Below are 25,187 nucleotides of genomic sequence, written 5' to 3'. Positions count from 1 at the left end.
ATGATACAACACTTGAGTTGGGAGCAGCAACCAAACAATCCACAGACAACTCGAGCAGTAGATACAGTAGATACCGGCACGTGCTCCAAACAAACGAAAGGTAAGAGGGGAGGCAAGTTTGCAAAAGGAGCAGAGGAAGGTTTGGCGTGGGCGATCCCTTGCCATTGCTGTCAGTGATTTTTATGATACCTCCTAACCCCGTGGTATCAGTACCGGCACCTGCAACAGTCCCAGCCCCAAAACCAGCCCCAGCATCAGCACCAGCACCAGCCCCAGCACCAGCCCCAGCATCAGCCCCAGCATCAGCCCCAAAACCAGCCCCAGCCCCAGCGCCAACACCAGCATCAGCCCCAGCCCTAGCATCAGCCCCAGCACCAGCACCAGCACAATAATGAATGTACCCGCAAGTACTGCACTAGCTAAGCTTACCGCAGAGGGTAATGTTGCGTGAACCAACACATTGACGGCATCAGATACATCCAAGTGAAGGTTTGTCGTAGAACATTCCATAACCGCTGTTCCTGAAGGTCAAAGTGGCAAAGTGGGGCAGCGTGACACAATGAAATATACAATCATGTACACTAATATCTTCAACGTCACTGACAGTGTTCAATAGAGGGGGTTCGCACGACGTTTTTTGACGTGACGTGAAAATCGGCGTCGGAAATGGCGTTGAAAGTCGAATTCGAACCCATCGTGAGTTTTCTACGACTTTCGCAGGATATTTTATTGTGTGACATCAAAATAGTCTACGTGGAGATAACAATGTAAATAATGCTATGAATAAAATAATCTGCACACCCATACTTAAAACACACAAGGCAAGGTAGGTAGGTCTAAAGGTTTCCAAGAACGTTTTCTTGTGACGATCATCAGTTGGAAAATATATCACAATAGAGAATACAAAAAGGGAACATGTTAATAAATGCAGAGAAGGTGAAACATTTAGGTGAAAAAAGTGAAGAAAGAAAAACATGGACTAAACATAGGACTAAACTGTGCGAATTACGGAAATAGTGTGAGTGTGAGTGTAGTGTGAGTGTAGTGTGAGTGTAGTGTGAGTGTGAGTGTAGTGTGAGTGTAGTGTAAGTGTGAGTGTAGTGTGAATGTGAGTGTAGTGTGAGTGTAGTGTGAGTGTAGTGTGAGTGTGAGTGTAGTGACTGTTTCCTTCTGAATGCATACTAGTAGGTCAGGCTGGCTGGCGTTCGTGAATGTAAACATTCACGAAATCATCAAAATGTTCCGAATTGACAGCGATACGGAAGTTACAACTGATTCGGACAGATTTTTCAATTTTCCCCCCTGAACTGGATAATTTGCACGTCTGTTGCTGCACGCAGCAGGAAACCTGACGAACGCGAACGTGAGTTTTTGGGCGTTGATGGTAAAGTTGAAAAAACGTTGCGCGAAACCTTCCTATTTACCTGGTTTGACTCCTAGTGGTCACAGTCTAATTTACTCCAGACTTTTGAAGTCACTTTTTCCCTTTTCAACTAGCTTCAGCCTAATGAACATTTAGCTCTCTAGCTTCAATTTAGGATAATTTAGGACAAGTATTGGTTTGAAATTTTTGACAAAGTCTGGCTCCCGGCACTGGCGATCACCGGCGCGAACGGTTCACAAACCACTTTTGGTCAACATTCTACGGGATCGGTGCCGGGGCAGATTGCAAGAGTTGGACACTGCCCAACTTTGCCGGCGGTCCCTTGCGACTATCTACCATAGGATTTTGTTACAATTGCACTGGTTCACAAAATCGCAATGCGCCGGGATAGGTTGCAAGAGGCCCACCGCCGGTGACTCCCGGCGCGCACCGGCGATATGTGAACCAACCCTAACACACAAGTGAACGCCACGCAAGCCAGGACAGAAGAATATAACCTACCATATGCAATGTACATTTTCGGTCCCAGGTCTGGGCGAACATATCCGTTAGGTAATCTGAGATGGAGGGCGATGGAGACAGAGAGGAAGAAGAAAACTTAGGAAGATAAACCAACAAACAGACAGTGAGCAAAACTTCTGAAATCGTTGACTGAAAAGGAGATTTAAAAAAAACTGGGAGGAAACCACAAATACAACAGCACAAAGGACAGTGTTGTCCAGATCACAAAGGGATACCTACAAAACAACAAGCCAGGATATGATCAGATGGGAGAGCAAGGAGGAAGACAAGCAATTCCACGTGTACACACACACAGCAGAATGGAAGCCAAGGCCAATAGTTACAAATACACTCAATCACAGAACACAATGAACTGAGCTGGTGCAACTCTGGCGGCGATACTGGAAGAGAGCTACAATCGGAGCAACAACATTCTTAGAAGTTAGAACACATCTTCAACATAGCATGAGTACCTTAATCACTACCACCACACAATTTTGCAATTAGTATAATTTACCTTGCTGACAAATTGAAGAGACCTTCATGATGTGTATAGTCCGGTACGGGTAAGTGACTCATCAGGTCTGTATAGCTATGAGGGCACAGCGTCACAGGAAGAAATAAGCATTCATGCAAGTCGTCACCAGAAGAAACAGGCATTCATGCAAGTCATCACCAGGAGAAACCAGCATTCATGCAAGTCATCATCAGATTTCTCTTCACAATTTTGGCGTTCGGTTCATATCTTGGCCATGCAATTGTTTCCTTTTATGGTGCTGTGCTCAGTCTTCAAAAATTGTGTAGATCCGTAGAAGACATAGAAGAATATGCTAAAGGCAATGCACAGCGTTAGGCACACACTGCAGCATAGCAAACTCACTGGTCCGGCATGACAGTCTTGAAGTCTGTCTTGGTTGGCCAGTCCTGTATAGACAAACACACGTGCATGTGCACACGTAAACGCACGCGTGTACACACCCACACACGCACACACACTCAGCTACAGCGGGGTTGCAAACATCATTATACAGTCAACTTTGCACAAAACGACACTCGACGGGGCATCAGAAAAGTGTCCTTATACCCGAAGTCTCATTATATGTATTGCAGTTAGATGGGAATTTGCTCTGGGCATGGAAATTCTGTCGTTGTTCGCGAATTGTCGTTATATCCGCAGTCGTTATTAGCAAAGTTGACTGTACATTGTAGTCAGACATCGGTACCAGACAACAATGAGCCAGCCTATACAGTAGGTACTAGCTAGCTACCAACAAAGCCGTTCTTGTATAACCGGTCATAAAATGGACAAAGTGTGATAATGTCTCAGGCTTGAGCAACACAATTCCAGCATGTGTGTCCAACTTACCTTGAGCTTTAGTAATGGAATACTTCCATTGGAGCTATGGCCAATTCGTGCTGGACACACACACAGACACACACACACACACACACACACACACACACACACACACTCACAGACACACAGATACACACACAGACACACACAGACACACAAGCACAGACACACACACAAGCACACACACAAGCACACACACAAGCACACACACAAGCACACACACAAGCACACACACACACACACAAATGAACAAGAAACCACCACACATACCACACTGAAGTGCATGAACAGCCAGACTGAGACGAACTGATTCACATCTACTTGAAACCAGGATAGACAGCCGCTTGCATAGACATTTTCACCCACGCTGCCCCTGTACAAAATACATCCCACCATAGCAATTATGACTGCAAGCCACTGCACTTACCATCAAAGCTCTGAAAGCCATCCCAGAACTTCTCCACGGATGATCGGCATAGTGAGCGCACATTGGCACTGCAGTCCACCACGTCAGCATTCTCATTGTTAGGGCCTGCGTGGTCCGGGTGCAGCGCAGCGCACGCGCACACACGTCCACACATGTACACACACATACACACGTACACACACGAGCACACACATGCAGATTGTAGCAGCAGCAGAAGAAGTATGTATATGTCATACAACTGACAGTGCAATAAAGTGCAATCACTGTTTACAACTTCTATTAACACAGTTCACACAGCCAGGCAAAGAGCAGTACATTACGTGTTCACAGCAACAGAACACGTCCACATTGCTTCTCACATAGCTTTAAATTGAGGCAAATTAAAAAAAAAAGAGAGAAAACAAGAAGTAGAGCAGTACACTATGAAAGAGTATACTATGAACATCTGGAATATGCAGTACATAAGTTTTTACATTCACAGCACCATGCAGGCGAGAAGAGCTTACCAACAACTGCTGATATACCCGCTGGACTCCAGTTCTCCGTCAGCACTTCATGAACGTTGCCAATGATGATGGGCTGTTGGCAACAAGACACGCACCATGCATATAACAGTACATAACAGTACACAACGTGTACACATAACAGCATACAACATGCACAAAACAGCACACACCGTGTATATAATGCATATAGCCAAGAGTACACACATGTACACAACGTGTACACTTGCACAAAACGTGTACATAAAAAATAAATAGTCATTAGAAGTACAACAGCACACAGCATGCACATGTGTACACATCCACACAGACTGCAATGTACCGACTCGCTTCCCGACACTAGTCATGTTGTCCATGGCTGTGACCGTGATCAGAAATGTGCATTACAGCAAGTCAGAATCATCACTGCATGCATTGTGTACAGCGTAACACTAGCACATACCAGAGAGGTCAGGGTTGAGTGAGGCATGAACAGTGATCGGACACAGTATCAAAATCAGTCCAGGCTTCTACAGACTTACCATAATTTCCTGGGTAAAATTGAGACCCCATTACTTGGGGTCTCAATTGACCGGTTCAATATCAATATAATCATTAAGCCCCGGTTGTAAGTCGACTACCCCCCCCCCCCCTTTATTCAGTGCTTAGGTCATAAGATGTCGACTTCTAAGCAGGAAAGTATGGTAGCATGACAGGATGATGTGCATACCTTTCCTGCAGACCACTCGGATCTGAACAAGTCCATATCGACTCCTCCGCTACAACTCTCCATGTACACGCAGTCACAGTCCACCAGCAGAGACACCGGCATCAACGATGCTTTGGGAATGCTGATGCTGGGCTGCTGGGACACCTCTGCCAGCTGCTGACGCAGCTCTTCCAGTACTGTGGCAGCCAAGAAAGATAAAAGAGATGCGCACACCACACACACGCACGCACGCACACACACACAGGGCAAACACAAAGACACAGCAACAAGCTTAACGTATGCCGCCAACACAGACCTGCTCTCGACTCGTCCCCCGTCACACACTTCAACTACAACCCGCAACAGGAGTAAAGTTCGATGTGAGCAGCCGACGTTCCACTCACCATACGTTGGAATGACCTGAGTCAGCAAGGGAACGTGTTCGCCACGTACGCATTTCCATCCGCTTGATTGCCTGAGGTGAGCATATTCTAAACATGACAACCAGACAAGATAACACAGTACATGCAGTGGTAAATGCAATGATTACAAAATCCGTACACACGTCAGTATCAGAGTGCAATAAGCATGGTGCTTCACAGGACATCTCAATACTAGAGGCAATAAGCCCATTGCGCATTGCCAAATATGGGAGGTATGAGTGATGCATGTGAGAGTACGCTGGAATCAGGAATGCACTGTTCAACACCCCCAGACGACCATGCCCAGGTGGCCGTGTGGGGTGCTCATGGTACAAATTACGTCATTGCGCAATGGGCTTATACCAGTCACACTGCATATTCTACTTGAAACTTCCATACATCAGCTCAAGTTCGACTTTAAATATTACAGTTCAGTCAGCGTCAGTCTCGCTGAGTTTTCCCACAGCTGTTGGAACCGTAGGAACGCCACCAATCTCCAGGATCAAAGCACAGATGCAGCACCTAAAGTGGTGGGGGCAAGTACTGTAGGCCCACTACAAGGTGGTCGAAGACAGCAAACCCCCGGCTGCTGCATCCAAGACGTATAGTAGTACGCAGTGGTCCAATACGCCATGGTACAACTACACATGTAGCTACCTATTTTCTTGCTCAGTTGATGACAACAGATGAGGAAGAAAAATAGAGCACGTTGACAAACAAAAGAACTCACTGGCCTTCTGATATCTGGCCGTCCCTGCGCTGTTCTTATGCAACTGATAGCACTTCAAGCAGACCACGGCCCCGCAGCGCTCACATACAAAATGAGTATTGAACACGGTCGTGGCGCAGATATCGCAGATCTCCCGATAGCCCAGGGCTTTGAGGCATGCTGAATAGAATATAGACAGACAGGCACATACACAGATATAGACAGACAGGCACATACACAGATATAGACAGACAGGCACATACACAGATATAGACAGCTACAGACATAACTATGCAGTCTGTATTAAAAGCGACAAATTTTCGCGGCGTGAAGATTTTGAGTTTTCAAGAATTACGCTGGTTTACGATGAGAAACTCTCGCGATTTTATCTCTTCAGTTGAATCATGTATTGTTCACAATCAGTGTACAGAGCAGTTTGCGGTGATTATAGGGAACGTGAGAGCAAGTTTACAAAAGACAGAAAAAAATGAGCACACTGTCACGAATACAACAGCTGTACAGAGCCGTCAGTCATTGTTGGATAGACTACACATACATAATGGACAAGAACTAACCAACGTCAAGTGACCCAAAGTGAATTTCTTCCTCCAGAAGCCGAAGGACAGTTTGCTTCAAGAAACGGATGAGATATCGTCCCTGCTCAGGGGTGAATGCTGAACGACGACAACGACAACAGCAACACCAGCAGCAGCAGCAGCAACAACAGCAGCAACAGCAGCAGCAGCAGCAGCAGCAGCAACAACAACAACAACAACAACAACAACAACAACAACAGCAACAACAAACAGTGAAAAAGAGGATGTGATAAACAAATGTCCCAAATGGAGATTACTGGAGATACTGTGCTGACTGACAACTGACCGTGATACGGTGCAAACTAGACTTAAATAGATAGTACATTCTGGAGAAAAAAAACTTTCTTTCGCTTTTAGCCTCTTGTCAAAGCATTGGATTACTTGCAGAAGTATTGATTGTCGTCAGTTTGACCAGCTCTGCATGTTGCTTTCATATGAGAGAACATTGTTACCAGAATCACAGGGATAATACCTGCAGTCAGCTGCTGCTGTGCAGTGCATGTACAAGCAAGCAAGCAGACATGCTAAGTCACTTACCCGAGCACCGAGGCTGGACGCGGAACTTTTGCAGACTGTCGTCCGTGGCTTCGTCCACCGTGCAGAAACCAGCCGTCCGCACCACACCTTTGCTAACCTGCAGTCTGAGTAAGGTGCGCAGAGCGTGCAAAGCAAAGAGAAAAAAAGGGCAGTTCCAGGTAAAATGGGATTGCATGTTGCCATCGCCTGCCAATGTTCCTTGCACATGTAATAGGCCAAATTAAAAATTGTATTTGTTTTAGGGAAGTTGTTTCAGGTCGGCCGACCGGGTCATTTTCCCCAAATTCTAAAACTTGTTTTGACCCGCGTAATGTATACAATAGGTAGTACATGCATGCGCCTAGGCTGTAGGCTTTGCGCCGCGTATAATACCTTGCAAGGCTATTGCAAGTACCTGGCATCAGCTGGTGTGCAGCAACAGTGGCGGCAGCAGCAACCTCATCCCGTGCGACAAGTCTCAACAAACACCACTGTCCAGCACTGTGAACATGGGAAACCTTGAGCGTGCACTGAGCGCATGAACAATAAGATAAGATGGCCGGCTGTGATGACTATGTACCACAGCTGTTTGACGAGCAGGAGTTGTTTGGCTGCACCCTGACCAAGGACCAGAGGTATCAGTTCCTGAAGGACCTTAACTAGGACATCATCCGGTACGACTCAGGCGGCAGTCGTGGTTGTGTGGTCTTTCTCTGGAAATGCCCTCAATCCGTAGAAGTGACAAGTGACACATATGCCACGCATCCTCTCCTCCTTTGAAGAGAAGTTGCCCAAACACCATACCCGGCAGCAAAAGAGGAAGTCATTCTTCAGTTCGTACAGCTCACTCTCTCGCCTCACTCCTGTCGTGTTACGCTCCGTGTAACAGGAGCTTACCGGTGATGCTGCTGTGAGCACAAACCTTGCCATGGATCCACAGATGCAGCTCTACATTCTGGGAAAACTGCCCAAGATTGATGTAGACTTGCGGCATTTGAATAGCGGCTGTCCTGCTGTCTTCGACAGATTCTTTGAAAAAGCTGCTGAAATGTTGTCGGATTGCCAGGCAGAGGATTCGAGAAGACATGGAGTTGCTCACCCGAGTAAGTTTCTGTCAATTCGTGACTTACACGAGCAAGTATGCGAGCAATGTCCTGCTGATGTAGGGATGCCTTCACTTGAGTGGCTTAGGCTCCAGTTTCTACCAGTCGACCCCACGACGTCTGCAGCGCTACGCTATACCGGCAAGCTGCATGTGAAGAAGAGAGTGCAGTCACGCATTCTCCGTGCCAGTCATGAAGATGACCACTATGCCGCAGCTGTCTTCAAGTATATACGGGCAATGGCAGTCGACTTGAAGGAGCATGATCCACTATCCCTCAGCATGGATGACAAGGCCAAAAAATCCTGTTGGCGAGCCAGACCGGCGTCCGTCAACCAATGTTCGCTCAAAGGCCACATATGTGGAGGAGAACAAGCACCTAACCGCAATGGACCACGATCCTATGGAGTACTCCATGACGCCGTCCGTCAATCTGCGATGTGACATTCCTGATATGGCAGAGGGCTCGTTCTACCATGGCCAAGTAGACGTGAGTGTGAAAGACAGCATGTTCGAGCCATCAAATCCGTTCAGCCACATGGCAGAGCTGCGAGCATCTGCCTGCTTCAATGGTGCAGTGTGCCCATCGATTGCATTCGTGTACACTGACGGCGGAGTAGACCATCAAGTTACGTGTAGATCTTTCCAACTGGCCTACATTGCCTTGTTCGTCAAGGAAGACCTCAACCTTCTTCCTGCTGGTTGCACTTGCCCCGCTCATAGCTTTCCCGAGAAATAGGGCCTGCTAGCATGCTTAGACGATGAGCCAGTCTCTCTCTCTCTCCCTCTCTCCCTCCCCCCCCCCCCCTCTCTCTCTCTCTTTTCGTTTTTTGTCTCTACATTCATACCTCGGAAACCCGAACGCCGAACTTACGGGCACTTTGGTCTACCGGGCACCTTTTGGGCAAGTTTTATGTGTGGAAATATCACTAGTCTGTTGTCACTTTTCGTGGAAATAGTGACGTCCTTTGCCATATGTATGGCCTTTCCCAATCAAAATGTATGTGATTCGGAGTTAGGCTGTGTTTACATGAGAAATTTCAACCCGGGTCGAGTTCAGCCCGGGTTGAAAGTCTGTACGATAGACAAAATAGGTGAGCGTTTACATGAAGACAGTTGACCCGGGTCAAATACTGATATGCCGCCAAAAGTCCACTTCTAGAGTCCTGTATGGTCACGTGAATCCGTTCGCGCGAAATTGGCATGTGCAGTGCTGTTCAAACCTGGCGCGAGATACGCACAAAAGTACGTTTGTACGATTTTTTTGACCCGGGTTGGTTTCAACCCGGGGCGAAATTTCAACCCGGGTCAAGCGCAATGCGTCATGTAAACGCGCCATTCATTTTGTGCGCATGGTGGGTTGAAATCTGACCCGGGTCGAACTCAACCCGGGTTGAGACGCCTCATGTAAACACAGCCTTAGGGACATTTCAAAGTTACGGGCAGTGCTGGGTCCCGGACCGCCCGGATAAACGAGGTAGGAGTGTACTTCTCTTTTTTTGGTATGATGTCATGGCATGCACATACTGTAAACAAGCAGGCAGTGACTAGTGAATGCTGGATAGCCGTAAGAATTATGAGACATGCAGGTCTCTGTTGTGATGTTACAGTGACATACCTCCATAGCATGCGCATACTATGTGCATACCATGTGCATCTCATACATCAAGTATGTATATCTGCATTGTTTAAATTCGTTTTCGTCTGAATAAGTAAGCCTCGGGATCATTGATTGTAAGAACCAAATAAATTGCACACATTTCTTTTCCTGGCCGACTGAGTTTGTTTTGGAGGAGTTGCCGACCCGAAACAAGCCTATTTTTTTGTTGTGGCCTTATATTAGAGGCACGACCTACGCATCACTAGTAATATAGAAATTTACAACCGAATAGACACCTACAGTACAGTACAAACCTAAGTCTAAACATAGTACAGACTGTACATGTAGCACTGTACATGTAGTACTGTACATGTAGTACTGTACATGTACAGTACTACATGTACTGTACATGCAGTACATGTAGTACTGTACATGTACAGACTGTACATGCAGTACTGCATGTACAGTACATGTGGTACTGTACATGCAGTACTGTACATGTAGTACTGTACATGTATAGTACTGCATGTACTGTACATGTGGTACTGTACATGTAGTACTGCATGTACAGTACATGTGGTACTGTACATGCAGTACTGTACATGTAGTACTGTCATGCAGTACTGCATGTACAGTACCACATGTACAGTACATGCAGTACTGTACATGTGGTACTGTACATGTGGTACTGTACATGTGGTACTGTACATGTGGTACTGTACATGTGGTACTGTACATGCAGTACTGTCCATTCAAGAAGCAGCATTAGCCGTCGCAGCAGTAGTGGCAGCTCGTACTTGCGAAAGCCGACAAAGGCGCAGGAGTTGACATTGTGCAGCACCATGCCGCCGCTGCTGCTGCTGGTCGAAGCATGGCGCTGCGCTACCACGTGCTCGCGACACGACTGGCAGCGGTCAATGCCGCCCTCGCCGCTAAACTTGGACGGGTACAGATGGCAGGGTAGCTCCTGTGAGGCAGCAGTGCAGTGGAGAACAAAGGGACACAGCCAGAGTCAGAGCATATGCCGCAACAGTCCACAAAGGCAGAGAAGACAACACAGCTATCAACATAGTCCAAACTGCACATGCCTTGTTTTCTGCCAGAAAGTTGCAGTGAATAATGGACAAGGTTTCACTCAGTGATACAGTACATTTGGGTTTACGTTGTCTTATTTTTTTTACTTCGAAACGGAATGGACACTTGAAAGTGGAAAGGACCAATTCTCCAAAATTCGAATGGCCAATTTTACAAACAGACTGTAGGCTAATTTAACATTAGAAACGCAAGCTTCTAGCAGGGCCAATACCTGAGAAAAGGTGTTTGATTGCTTTCGACGGTGGAGGCCACTTCCAAACCCAGATGCTGGCCTGGGGGCAAGGTCTAAATAATCACTAGAGGAGCTGTCTTCTTGTTTAAGAACAAGCTCCCCATCCGTCTTCTCACAGCTCTGTTGCAGATGGGAGGCCGACATGTTCTGCCGTTGTTCCCGCTGGCGTCCTTCTTGTTGCTCTAACCGTTGCTGTTGCTGCTGTTGCTGCTGCTGCTGCTGGCACTGTCTTTCCTGTTCTTGCTTCTTCTGCTGCATCAGTTGATATTGTTGAAGTAGAGATGACTGGCTCACCCGCGGTAGGTTGTTGTCTTGTGGACAGACCACATGATCAGTCTCTGAGTTATGGTGATGCTGATGCTGCTGCTGCTGCCGACTGTGAAGGGATCCTGCAAGACTCGTACAGTCCCGTGACAAGGCGTTCACATCACTTTCCAATGCGGACAGCTGGTGAAACAAATCCTGGTTCTGAACGACATCTGAAACAATGTCCTGCACCAGGGGTGAAACTAGCCTCGCAAGCAATGGGGAAGGGACTGCTCCAGCGGAAAGTGAAGTGTTGGGCATACTAGATTCAGACTCTGCAAGCACGCCCTATCAGATGACGCAAAAGAAGAAGACATAAACAAAGAGACATACCATCGACTCCATATATAACAAACTCGCATATAGCGAATTTCGTGATATAACGAACCATTGTCCATGTCCCTGATTGAACCTATACAAAATTGACCCTTTATAACGAACAGAACTAAATCTTGTAGGGCTGCATATAAGCCAAGTGCAGTCATACTGTCATGAGCCATATGATAGTCATGACTTGCTGCTTGTATAGTGTAAGTGCATTTCTGTTAATAAACTGTTATAATGAACTTTGGCTATAAAGAACTAATGGACCTTATGCCATTCGTACAGATCCACGAAATCACGTAGAATCCCGTAGACCCGGTAGGGTGTTGAATGTGCAGGACCCTATTGTGTTTTCTGCTATTTCCACTAAGAAATGGGGCCTGAAGGCATTTCATACGAAAACCTTTTTCTGACAAAGATCTAGCTAGTCATTAGTTCTAACCAAAGTGAAGAAGCTGGAAAAGCGATTGCTGGTCATTGAATTATGACGCTAAAAAAGGTCAAATGCGCATGCATAGCACACCATGAACACCCTACCGGGTCTACGGGATTTCGTGGATCTGTACAAATGGCATAAGGTCGATTCTCCTGCACAATGGTGTGCGTTATATCAGGAGTCGACTGTACGTGTACGTCAGCACAAACCTTACTCCGCTGCTTCAGACACAAACACAACAGAACTAGTAGTAGTAGTGTGTCCGCGGCTTTGTGCACTAACAGCAAGACCCCAGTGATGCAGACCCCAGTGATACAGACCCCAGTGATGCAGACCCCAGTGATGCAGACCCCAGTGATGCAGACCCCAGTAATGCAAACCCAGTGATACAGACCCCAGTGATGCAGACCCCAGTGATGCAGACCCCAGTGATGCAGACCCCAGTGGTGCAGACTGCAGACCCCAGTGGTACAGACCCCAGTGATGCAGACCAAAGTGATACAGACCCCCAGTGATGCAGACGCCAGTGATACAGACCCCAGTGATGCAGACGCCAGTGATACAGACCCCAGTGATACAGACCCCAGTGATACAGACCCCAGTGATGCAGACCCCAGTGCTACAGACCCAGTGATGTAGACCCCAGTGATGCAGACCCCAGTGATGCAGACCCCAGTGATACAGGCCCCAGTGATGCAGACCCCAGTGATACAGACCCCAGTGATACAGACCCCAGTGATGCAGACCCCAGTAATGCAAACCCAGTGATACAGACCCCAGTGATGCAGGCCTCAGTGATGCAGACCCCAGTGATGCAGGCCTCAGTGATGCAGACCCAGCGATACAGACCCCAGTAGTACAGACCCCAGTGATGCAAACCCCAGTGGTACAGACCCCAGTGATGCAAACCCCAGTGGTACAGACCCCATTAATGCCTACAATGTGCTGTCCTGCACGTTGGCATTTCAAACTCACCTGTTCCGAAGCTTCCATTTCTGATGACAGGTTAGATGCAACACCGTTTGTAGAAACATGATAAGTGGCGGCAGCAGCAGAAGCTACTGAGTCATCTTCGCTGAGTGGCGAGGCTGTTGCGATGGGATCGGCAAGGTCAGGTTGAGCATTCACCAGTGTTCGAATGTCAGACACATTGCCACGGACACGACACAGCTGCGCCTGCAAGTGAGAACTGAATTGAGATGTCATCTCCGTTCGGAGCTGCCCTAAAAGTCCACGCACAAAGTCCTGTGAAAATAGGCCACCACCGATATGCGAGAAGTCTTGGGCAGACACTGAGTTCACAGATGGCGTTGCTGCTGCTGTTGCTGCTGCGCTACTGCAAGGGGCAGATGATTGCTGCCCCTGGTGGCAAGAAAACACGACCCCATCACCACTGTCAGGCTGGCCTGACATTCCTGTTGCTAACTCATGAGTATGGCATGACGAAGACGAAGACACAATGGAGCCCATCAGAGAACAGTTCTGGCTGTTGGGCGCTGGGGACAATGCTACTTTGGACGAGGTACGACTATCTCCATTGGAAGGCTCAGCCTCCGCAAATGAGCAGTCACCCTCTATGTCCACAGCCTCCATTGACGCCATACGATCAGATTTGGGGGAAGGCACATCTTCGGACGTTTCAGATGGTTCCCCACTAGTTGCTGTTGCTGTGTCTGTTGCTGTGTCTGTTGCTGTCTTGGACGTAAGTGAAAACATGGACAGTCGACCATCAGCCTCAGTATTGTCCGAGATGACAAGAGATGTGGCGATGTTGGCTGTCGGTAAGTCTCTTCTCTTGCGCTTTGCCGCAGAGACAGAGACCGAGAGGGAAGCAGTCGCCTCAGGCTTCCGTTTGACAATGGAGACGTGTTTCAAGCTCTACAAAAAGAAAGGTACAACAAGACATCTGTGAAGGAAATGTGACCCAAACCAGAACAACAGAACGCACAGGAGCGTCGCAGTCGCCACCGCTGCCAATTCTATCTCAAAAGATACCAACTATAATCACCAGACGTGTGTGTGTGTGTGTGTGTGTGTGTGTGTGTGTGTGTGTGTGTGTGTGTGTGTGTGTGTGTGTGTGTGTGTGTGTGTGCATTGCCAGCACAGCCAGGGGCCACATGGGCCACAGGAGCACAGATAAAACCTACCAGGCTGGCTGAGTGCGGCTTGGCTTTGTTAGGTGTCGGCTCCTGGCGAAGGTTACCACCATCAGCATAGACAGGCCGCCGTCGCTTGACAGCAGCATCTTCGGGATTCGGATTCCGAACACCAAATGCCTAGATGTGCACAGCCAAGAATAGGAGAGAAACACCCAGTGACCAGCAGGTAAAACAGCGACACAAAAATAGCTAGCCACTTCTATTTTCAAAACTCTACGGTAAATCGCCTACGATGCCGGGTAATTCTAATCGATCAGAAGAACACTCTTGTTAGCAAAAGCAAAATTGACACAGAAAGCATGCAGCATGGTTAAAAATAGCTAGGCTTGTTAAAATGCACAATGCAACCATACCTCCCAGCATATACACTCCCGGCGAGACCTCCGAGTGTACTTTTCCTGGCCTAGAAAACAAGCCACAGCGAAAACAAAAGAGAACGAAAATGAAGGAACAGCATGCATACATTCACATTCCAGCCTCCATTGTTTCTTTGGTTTCGTATCTTCCTCACACCCGACCAAGCTAGGGTAGTAGTAGTAACATACATCAACACACAAGATGATGTCAAGGTTGCTCAAATACAGCCTTTGCTCAACCTTCAATACAACAGACACGCAAGAGGTCTAATCAGAAAGCTGTACATGAAGATGACGACAAAGATCAAAAATTTGCCAAATAGAACACTAGTGTCTGCTCCAGCGCCGGGTGAGCCGGGTAATCCACCCGGTTGGGCGGCGCTTGAACCCGGTTGAAAATATAGTACCGGGTCACCTGTGACCCGGTTGGTACTTTACACTTTCGAACTTTGAAAGGACTGACTACATGGCTTGTATGTGTCAGACTCCAGTACTTCTTCTTCTTTCGTAATTTTCTAATTCCTGTCCTCTCTTTTCTAAATGCGGCTTATCCATTCGCCTTTATATCATTGGGCCTAGTTACCGTTTATTGTCCGAATTAAAATAAACCAACCAACCAGTTAAAGCATGTGACTTGGCTGGTGAGACAGCGCCAGGTACATGTGTACCCGGCTGCGACCCGGTTGAAATGGTTGCGCCAGGTACACATGTACCCGGCTGTCCTACAATCCTAGAGCAGACACTGAACACATGTACATACATCCAGGATATCCTTCCAGAATGGCATGAGTGGTGACCGGGTCAATCAACACCGTATTTGTTACATTGCCGCAAATTGTCAGCATCTGAAAGGGAACAAAAAACCGCACACGTATGTATGCGTGCACACATGCGCACACACACGCACACACATTCCCACGCACACGCACGCACACACACACACACTCCCACATCCACACATTCCCACGCGCACACACACACACACACAGCCCGCATGCATGGTTTCACGACACACACACGGTCCGTATTTAACTCTCTTGTCGTTTGATGTATCTAATAGTGATAGTCATGCTTCTAAATGCTCTACAGTCTGTTTGTTCTTTGTAACCAATTCTGGACTTGGCAATTTTGTTCAGTTCATTTGAATGCATCAATCCATCATGTCTCAATCTTGCCACCAACAAGCAATCACAGATGCATGGCTCCCGTATGATTTGTTTATGCGGGAAATATGCAACCTGTTTAGATTATTATTTAGTCAATCTCAGCAGAAATTGTCATCATTTGTCTTCAAACATTCTGGAACTTTAGGCACTGTTTCCAAACAGTTGCCAGGATACCTTGACACCATCGGTATCGCCAGCTACTGCTCTGTGGCAGAATTGCAAAAGAATGCTCTCCTTCGCTCGGCAGCTATCCTGCTTAAGGAACTCGATTTGCAATGCTTCTGGGGTGGGTGGTGGAGTTCTTTCGGTCTTGTTTTCCTCTTGTTTAACATCCATATGATGCGCATGGCCCCACCTTTGGTTACTGGATGCTAGCCCCGTGGGTGCCAAACACCGGCCTTCAGTGGAGTGCTGATGGAAAAAAAAAACCAAGCCTAGGACAGCAGTTGCATTACTGCATGTAGTATGCTCTGGGGCAACAGTTCTACCCACCTGCTTAGCTAGGTCATGTCCAATCACGGTGTTTGTGTAGAACTTATTGACCTTGTAGCAAAAATAGCGAACGAGGCAATGCTCCACACTGACACCTAGCCACCACACAAACAACAACAACAAAAACAACAACACACCAGGGAATAATTTAACTGGTATCGCATCGCAGTTTGCTACGCAATTCTTCTGAGGTGCTAAGCAACTTCAGAAACGTGTTGCAGAAAACTGCGATGCATGTTGATTGTTCACTGTACCCTATGATGCACAGTGTGTATGCAAGCCGTGCCTCTAAGGGATGAAATAGATGCACAAAACATTGAAAGTGCTGAGCTATGCATCGTGGCACCAAGTTAGGTTCGCAACTAAGGTGTTACAGTGCACTTGTAGTCGTAGGTTTCTCTCTGATCAGCTCTGCAGAAGGACAAAGTTGTCAAGTGTTGAAGAAACTTGCTACGCAACATTAAATTGCTATTCAAGTTTGATTTTGCATAGCAAAAATTGCTATGCAAGAAATAAAAAGTAAATTATTCCCTGCACACACACGCACGCACGCACGCATGCACACACACATCAGCACACATCAGCACACACGCACGCATGCACACACACATCAGCACACACCACCACATGAAGTTAACATAATTTTCAAGCCAAAACCTAAAACAATTACTAGTACATGGCGACGACAGTAGCAGTAGCAGCACTAACAAATTGTCCATGAACACCAACCATGCACACAGCTACAAGCCGCATGACTAGAGGGTGGCTTGCAGCAGTAACTGACTCGTACATGTACAATCATCTCCCCTGATCTGGCCATATTCGTCTACTAGGCACTTTTCGGAACCCGTTGCCATGCAGCTGATCACCAGAACAAAGATTTCTTTTAAAGCTCGAAAAATATTTTTATTAGTGGCTGCGTACAAAATTTTGTATGGGGTGTTTTTGACATCCGGGTAATTCTGAGATCTGGTGTGCTTGGGTCCAAGCTGGCCAGATCTGAGGAGTCTGTCGGCTAGATAAACAATGTACTGCAATACATGAATACATACGTACTGTGATCAGATAACCAATGTACTGCAATACATACTTACTGTGATCTAGCGACCGCTCGTTGAAGCGACGGATGCTGAAATGGTGGCACAGGTCATCCTTCGGCGTATCATTCTAAAGCAAACGCAAGGGAAGAATAACGTCCATGGCCAGTATAGAGACATGTAGTACCGATACCCCAAGGCAAATCACAGTCTCAACATGCAGCATAAATGAAAATTGAACCCCTACATGATAATACTAATCGTGGTAACGACTTCGCGATGGTGATAAGAAAGGTGGCTCGTCGCAACATTCGAGCTCTCGCTTTTCCCATCGACTTGACTCGACTGACTCACAACTGCCATCCAACACGCATGAGAAGTACATCGAACTTTCGCCTCGGAAAACCTGCAAGAAAGCCCCCTGCTCAATGAACAGTGTGTCAGGGAATTCACCCATCATCAGCTGAGCTCGAACATGCTGAGGAAGATAGTGCCTGAAGAGCACCACTTTTATAGTGCCCAAACTTACAGAGATGCTCCGTTCCCAGCGCGACAACCTGCTCCCCATACACCTCTGTAAATATGTATGAAGCATGTCCTGGCTAATCTTCCTCTCACATGATTTGAGGGAGAATAATGAACCTCATGAAAAGTGACTCAGCAGTATAGAACAGGACAACACCATACGTTGTCAAACTTACATCATGCTGCAGGGAAGAACCAACTTCTGATGCATCGCTGTACAGGGCCAAACCAGACAAAGACACAGTCAGAGAGGCACACAGGAATATGTGCATTGCCCCGCGCACGCACATACGCACACACACACACACACACACACACACAACACACTACTACTACTACTACTACTACTACTACTACTATGTACAGCTACCCTATCGGGCCACGCCGCTCCCAGAAGCGGGAGACAACGACAAGAAGAGAGAAGAGAAGAGAGAGAAATCGCAAAGTCAACAATATTTGGCATGGCGTTGTAAGTCCTGTGGCCTTGAGAACCGTCTTTCGCAATGCTCGCATTCATGACGGCAGTTGTTCCTGGCTGCACGTGACATCCATTTCGCACGGTCACAGTGATGACGGCTCAAACCAGAACGGGAGCGGAAAGAGCGGCGACAAACATCACATCGAAAAGAGTCAGATTCATGGTGAATAGATACAGTGGGGACATCCGTGGACACAGGACAGCGATGCACAGTCAGTCCTCCAGCGCTCCTCAACCACCGCATGCACTTCATACATTGCCTGGCACCCTTCTGTTGTGACACAGGCAACTTCCGCTGGGCAATGCACTTGTGTCGGGCCATGTCGTTACGGCGGCGGAAGTCTCTGGCACACAGCAAGCAGCGCAAAGGTGGCGAATCATCTGTGTGCGGTGGTGGCTCAGCAAGGAACATCCTCCAGTTCTGCCGGTCTTGGGCATTCTGAAACCAGGAATCCACGCCAGCTGCCTTCATGTCTCTTTGGACAACGTCTTTCCAGCGCCGCCGGGGACCACAAGGAGGGCGACGACCACTCAACCTTCCAAACAAAATCTGGACGGGAGCACGGTCTGCAGGCATGCGCACGACATGCCCGAGCCATTCCAACCGCCGACGCCGAACAAGGTCTGACACCGGTGTAGTGTCACCCCAGCGCGCACGGAGCGTTGCCGATGAGATTTTCTCCTCCCATTGCTGACGCCGAGATACACATAAGATGGAGCGAATGCACCACAACACACACACACACACACACACACACACACACACACACATAAAATACACACAGTCGGCTAATATACGAGTGTACCATAATTGCAACATGTACATTTCCACTACATAGCACAAGGAGCTCGAACAACTACGTCTCCTGAATATATAGTACTAAAGCTGAAAGGACAGAGCCACCTTACCAAAGGGACAGTTGGCCATTAGGATATTCCAGTATGACATGTGTTTCATCACTGTTGATGGGGACATAAACCTAGCATAACAAGATCAAACGAGACAATTTCCATGGGACTGGAACAGAAAAACAAGACAAACCAAATATGGCAAACATCTTGTAACATATGGTCATTGCTGAACAATATCTACAGCTTGATATCCATTGCAGCAGAAATTGATACAGCATTTCGCCAAGTTGCACGACCAACGGCACCCCGTGAAAATGAGCACAGCATGCCGATGTCAGTGGGTGGTAGCACTGCCAAGACTTCAACGCTCCACTGCTGCTGCCAAATTCCCGAAGACCTTCGCTCAGACTGCAACTTGAAAAGGACAATGACTTTCACTTTGCAAATTACATGATCTGCACCTAAACAACTACTTCAAAGTAGTTCCGAAGTAGTGTTGGCAGCCAATATCGATAGCCTTCTAGGAGACCAACATGCAAGCAGGCTGAGGAATAGAACAAGCTCCAGGCACTTTACAAGCAACACCACAAAATGTCCACTATTTAATACGATCATTGCCTTCTGAGGATATGCTATGTTTCTACGCACGTGAGGTTTCATAAATGCACATTTGTCTGGGGTGAAGTCGGGGTGAAGTCGCGGGTGTTGTATTTCGCATGTCAAGACAATTTTGGAAAATTGAAAAATGGGTTACGGATGGGGTAACTGTTTTCCCTGCCCCCCACTATGTTAACCTAGCTAGAAGCCTGGTATCCTATTTGCCCCAGCAGCGGAAAATGCTGAAAACGCGGAGTTGCCCCTCAGCTTGAATATTGACAGCATTGTTTAAAGCCTGGTTCACATTTGACGTAACGCTGACGGTACGGGCGCAACAGGTAAGAGCCTATCTGGGCGGCTGGGGCGAGCTATAAAATCTTGAATGATTCGCACGACCAGATATACAGCAGTTGGTGCGATGTTCAACGTCGATCGGCTCGAGTCATACGGTACGGTCCATGACGGGTTGCCTTTCGAGCCTAATTTCTCGTTTTCCACGACATCTTTTCAATTATTTCTCCTCGAATGAAGCGGAATCACGCTCACAGTACCAGTTTGTGATGAAGACCAAAACAAGTAGCAATACAAGTTGTGCCATTCTAATAATAGGGAGGTTAAGTCCCATGTAACGGAAACGGGAATGTGGCTGATACACGTAAAGTTCATGCAATGGACCCAAGTTCGCAATGTTGTTTTTTAATAGTCACACGGAACAAACAAATGCATGAACCATTGTGTCGAGTTCTTCTCCTCATTTTAGTTCATCGTGCAGTGAGTGTTCAATAGTAAAAAAAAAAAATTAAAAAAAATGAAGCGAAAGGCCCAAACTTGGCCAAAGACGAAGCTTCGAAGCTCATCGAATATTTTTATTTCGTGCTTCGGAAACTTCTTCAGCTGAGCACCCTCACAGCTTGCACAATGCGCTCCATTCTGATTTTCACCCACGTTCTGGCTGAACGTGGGTGAGCCTCCATACACGGTATGTCGTTAATCAGAAAACGGCTGTACGTAGGTCACTGAGTATCACGTTGTACACACAAGTAAAGTACACACGGATTACGTGGGACTAAACCTCCCTAATAGTCCCAGGAAAGATAAACACAGTTCGTCTGTCACGCTCCTGGGCTACCCCAAAATACAGCAAGTGACATGAAATCTTTGCTTGCTAAAATTCAACACAGCCCTGTTAGCCATTCGGTCATGGGAAGGGTAGTGTTCGAAAAGCTAAAATAATTAAGTTGCAGTTGCGCGCATCGGGAGGAGTCGGTGCACGACGCCGTCTCTCGTTCACACTCGAAATGCAACTCTTGTACGCTTGTGTCTCCGCATACGGTATGAATAGCTAAATAGATTTAAGGGGCAGCCTACCCATAAATTTCATATGGCATTCAATTGACCGTAACTTTGGTGTTTCTCAATGGATTTGAGTGAAATTTTGACCACACACTCCTGCCACTATGCTGGCCCTCAGGACATGATTTACAAGTTTTTGCGCCTCACTGACAGGCTTTCCAGGCCGGAAAAACTCAAATTTCCGGCATAGTGCCACGGTGTGCGAGCCACCCAGGAGCCAAACAAATGCATTTACAATTTTTTCACATTTTCGTGCCCATTCTGTCCGTGCGCGGGACCCAAACCTAAAACAAGTCCAGAAGCAGCCATGGGTGGTGGGGTAGGGCCCCTCAACGTGGCCCTGGAATCTCTCACAATGGAACGAGTGGGCGTTCTCTGACAGACTCCCACAGACCCAAGTCAATTTTTGAATTTTTTTAGGTTTAGCACGTGCTACGAGGTCGTACCTTTGATACAACATCCAGTGCTGGGACGTCCACAGCAAGCCATTTCCACAGCGCTGCACACCAAATCCAGGATACCCTCAGAAACCGGCAAAGACTACCACTCACGTTCCGCTACTGCCTAGTACTGAATCCTACCTGACTTCTTGACACGAGTCAAACTTGCCAAAGTCACTAAATCAACGTCAACTACAATAATCAAGCCACATATCTGCAACGTCACGAGGGTGCTGGCAAAAGTCCTGCTGCACGGCCAATACGTGGCTCAAAAACGTGATTTTTTTGGACTTGGAGCAAAATTCTGCACACTTTCGTGTGTTTCCATGATACAAGTTGCGCACGGTCTGCTCACATTCAAATACAGTGCTGCCAACAAATGACAGCGTGCAACAAAAAAATCTTTCCTTGCAAGGGCACATTTTAGGCCATAACTCTTGAACGGCTGGTCAGATCGGGACACAATTTTCAGAGAATTTGCAGCTATTCATGCTCTTTCAACTGACGTAGCACTCAATATGAATTTACAAATTCGATTTTTCAGCGAATTTTTGGGTAGTCTGCCACCTTAACTCTTCCATCGCTTCACGGTGTGTACGGTAGCACGGCTGCATTCCCGTTTCGGGTCACAGGTGTTCACAGTGGACGCCGTCAATTGGCGTCATGGGTGTAACGTCGGTTCCCGTCGCTTCTTACGTCGCGCCCAGTCAATGTGAACTAAGCTTTACTTCCAAAAATATGTGCGATGTACTGTGTGTATGTAGTGCAATAGTAACAGTGCAGCAGGTACGCAGTTCCACTGCAGAAAACTAGCACCTGTACTAGTATTCACACTCCATGTCGTCATACACTCAGGATGTGCAGAACAAAACTCCGTGGCCTTACCAAAACGGTCGTCTCAACAGGATTATGAAGGCCCAGATGACTTTCCACGAACACACTTTCACGGTTGACCCAGTTGAAATCGTGATCACTCGTTTCGACCAGGATCTATCAATTTGCAACAAGTAACAGTGGAAAGAATACTACCAAGTCCAGGATTGCAGACATGCAAGCAGGAATAGATGTACCTCCTCAGTTGATGAATCCACAACTCGTATGAAACCTAGAACATTCGTGGAAGAATCATCTTGATAGCAGACCTTGCGGCCAGCACGAATGAGGTCCACCATATTCGTCAACAGTGTGGACGAGTAACAGAAACCAGTAAGAGTATTTGCAAGCAAATGATTTTTAATTATTCTCAATACGACAATAGTATTGACCTCTCACAGTGAACTACTACACAATTAATTCAATGCCTTCGCTGGCAGCTTCAGAACCGACATGATACGACTATTCAGGGAGGGTGAGCAGATGGGATGAGAGATAAGGGTTGACCATTGCAGTGAGCTTGCTCAAAGCGATGGTTCCCCAGATTCGAAAACTGGCGAAGTCAAACACTTGAAACAGGCCACGGCCACATACCCACAACATGATTAATTTTTGAACTGTGAACAGTCAGTGGATAGGCGTCGATTGGGCGAAGCATGCAGATGCCATGGGACCCAGATTCCGGAACACGCGCGCCTGCACTGTGCACATGATCATGATGACACTTGACAGCATGCAAAGAAGTAGTAAAATACCGGTATTTTACTACCTACTCCTGAGTTGCAAAGGTGAAACAAGAACTGAGTGAGTCTGTTGAAAATCGTCCATAAATAATCATGTCTGTCAGTAGACAGTACAGTGTCTACCAGGCGCTAGGCCAGGGAGTCGTAAAATACCGTATTTTACGACTCCCTGGTGTCTACGGCCATACCACGTTGAAAATACCGGTTCTCGTCCGATCACCGAAGTCAAGCAACGTCGGGCGAGGTTAGTACTTGGATGGGTGACCGCCTGGGAATACCTCGTGCTGTAGACTTTTTTTTTCTTCATCTTCACACTCACTCGAAGCAATTTCAGTGAATTTTCAGAGAAGAAATGAAAAGGCAAGGCACAAAATGATTTCCCATGGACTGTGATGGAGGTGGGTTCGCTGCATGCACCGCTCTCCTTGAGCTTTCCAAGATAATCAAAACCTGCGATGCAAATCAGGGAGTCGTCAAATATGGTATTTGACGACTCCCTGATGCAAATTCAAGTGTTACATGTAACTTCCACGGTGACCCACGAGCGACTCGCTTGCAAGAAAATGGCAGGTCACCCAGCCCTAAGAAATTCTAGCCACACCCCTGGCCTAGCTGCTACCAAAAGTATATAAGCCCCCCCCCCCCCCGCGCTTATAATAATTATACTCTTGCTGTTACAAAGGTCAAAAAGAATGGTTCCACCCATACACATAATACATACGTTGTGCATGTGACGCTGCGTTTCATGCACGTAGCTAAATGCTATTAATTCAACATCTCCTGACTCGTCAGAAGACTGCCAATATATGAGAAGTCGGGTGGTAGCCAACCACGGCGAACTGAATAATAAGGAGAGAAACAAAGAGAGTACTGCAAGGGGAGGCATGACGAAAATGGTACAATCATCAGACAACTGAACTACATGTACATGACATGTTATGCTTTTGTCGCGCGGGATAGGTTATTATTATTTTTTCTATATATTCGTTGGATACTGTGAATCCTTGATCAATGAGTCGATGTGGCCTAAGGTATACGTTCGTTTCGTCGATGATTCTTTTACATATTTTGATTCCGTTGAGCAATGTGACACATTCTTTCATCATCTAAACAACCTACACCCAGCGCTTAGATACACATGTGAGCATGAGCATGACAACAAACTCGCCTTTCTGGATGTGCAGGTAGAAAAATCTAATAACAGCGTCGTAACATCAGTCTACCGAAAGCCCACTTTCACTGGGCAGTACATCGTCTATGATTCATATTGCTCACATCAATACAAAGTGAACCTGGTACGTAACCTGGTGGGGAGAGCAAAGCGGCTCTGCTCTGAAACGAAGCTCAACGACGAGCTGGAATTTCTCAGATCAATATTCCTTAAGAATGGATACCCACATGACTTATTGAACAAAATACTTAAGCAAGAATCTAATAACAAAGATACATTCACAGGTCCTCGGAAGTGTCCTATCTACTTATGCCTGCCTTGGAAAGGCAACGCGTCTGTCAGCATGTCCAGAGCTATCAAGACCCTAGTCAATAAAACATACTTTGCTGCCCACTTCATCCCCGTGTTCACCACGGTACGTGCGTTCATGGTGAGGAAGGATGTCCTACCTCCCCAGCTTTCAAGCCATTTGGTTTATCTCTTTGAGTGCCGGAATTGTGCTGCCCGGTACGTTGGTAGGACTCTTCAACACCTGAACGCACGTATCAGACAACATGTGCCGTTGCACTTATTACCACCAGCAGCCAGAGCAAAGAGGCTAAAGCGTGGTAGGCCGTGTAAGAACCCAGTTAGCTCAGTAGACAAACACGCTGTGCCGACAGCGCCGCCTGTTCCCGTGCCACCACCGGCCCCACCACCTGGGGTGCCGTGGGTGGCTGGGGCTGGGGTGGGTTTGCCATCATTGAC

General features: G+C 47.1%; 1 protein-coding gene and 1 non-coding gene across 2 annotated transcripts in view; one reads left to right on the top strand and one right to left on the bottom strand.

Annotated features, from left to right (window-relative positions):
- LOC135815918 (uncharacterized) overlaps nucleotides 1–23,113 on the bottom strand; it is a 29,157-nt gene extending 6,044 nt beyond the window's left edge. The window contains exons 1-24 of the mRNA XM_065329272.1: nucleotides 22,724–23,113; nucleotides 22,539–22,643; nucleotides 19,321–19,391; nucleotides 18,110–18,146; nucleotides 17,466–17,538; nucleotides 16,372–16,466; nucleotides 15,474–15,558; nucleotides 14,711–14,760; nucleotides 14,346–14,474; nucleotides 13,174–14,076; nucleotides 11,112–11,726; nucleotides 10,603–10,772; nucleotides 7,125–7,228; nucleotides 6,567–6,665; nucleotides 6,013–6,171; nucleotides 5,265–5,351; nucleotides 4,882–5,057; nucleotides 4,176–4,248; nucleotides 3,670–3,774; nucleotides 3,252–3,301; nucleotides 2,766–2,809; nucleotides 2,403–2,477; nucleotides 1,886–1,941; nucleotides 430–521 (exon numbers count right to left, since the gene is read on the bottom strand). Coding sequence (XP_065185344.1) covers nucleotides 430–521; nucleotides 1,886–1,941; nucleotides 2,403–2,477; nucleotides 2,766–2,809; nucleotides 3,252–3,301; nucleotides 3,670–3,774; nucleotides 4,176–4,248; nucleotides 4,882–5,057; nucleotides 5,265–5,351; nucleotides 6,013–6,171; nucleotides 6,567–6,665; nucleotides 7,125–7,228; nucleotides 10,603–10,772; nucleotides 11,112–11,726; nucleotides 13,174–14,076; nucleotides 14,346–14,474; nucleotides 14,711–14,760; nucleotides 15,474–15,558; nucleotides 16,372–16,466; nucleotides 17,466–17,538; nucleotides 18,110–18,146; nucleotides 19,321–19,391; nucleotides 22,539–22,643; nucleotides 22,724–22,825 — 3,555 coding nt within the window. The 5' untranslated portion in view covers nucleotides 22,826–23,113. The remainder of the gene's footprint in view (nucleotides 1–429; nucleotides 522–1,885; nucleotides 1,942–2,402; nucleotides 2,478–2,765; nucleotides 2,810–3,251; nucleotides 3,302–3,669; nucleotides 3,775–4,175; nucleotides 4,249–4,881; nucleotides 5,058–5,264; nucleotides 5,352–6,012; nucleotides 6,172–6,566; nucleotides 6,666–7,124; nucleotides 7,229–10,602; nucleotides 10,773–11,111; nucleotides 11,727–13,173; nucleotides 14,077–14,345; nucleotides 14,475–14,710; nucleotides 14,761–15,473; nucleotides 15,559–16,371; nucleotides 16,467–17,465; nucleotides 17,539–18,109; nucleotides 18,147–19,320; nucleotides 19,392–22,538; nucleotides 22,644–22,723) is intronic.
- A 330-nt stretch (nucleotides 23,114–23,443) lies between these two features.
- LOC135816245 (5S ribosomal RNA) lies at nucleotides 23,444–23,562 on the top strand. Its single transcript, XR_010553371.1, has one exon. It is a non-coding gene; the product is annotated as a 5S ribosomal RNA (ribosomal RNA).
- Nucleotides 23,563–25,187: the final 1,625 nt, after the last annotated feature.

This window comes from Sycon ciliatum, chromosome 4 (genome assembly GCF_964019385.1).
Source record: "Sycon ciliatum chromosome 4, ocSycCili1.1, whole genome shotgun sequence".
NCBI lineage: Eukaryota > Metazoa > Porifera > Calcarea > Leucosolenida > Sycettidae > Sycon > Sycon ciliatum.
This window is presented reverse-complemented; position numbering and strand designations above follow the sequence as displayed.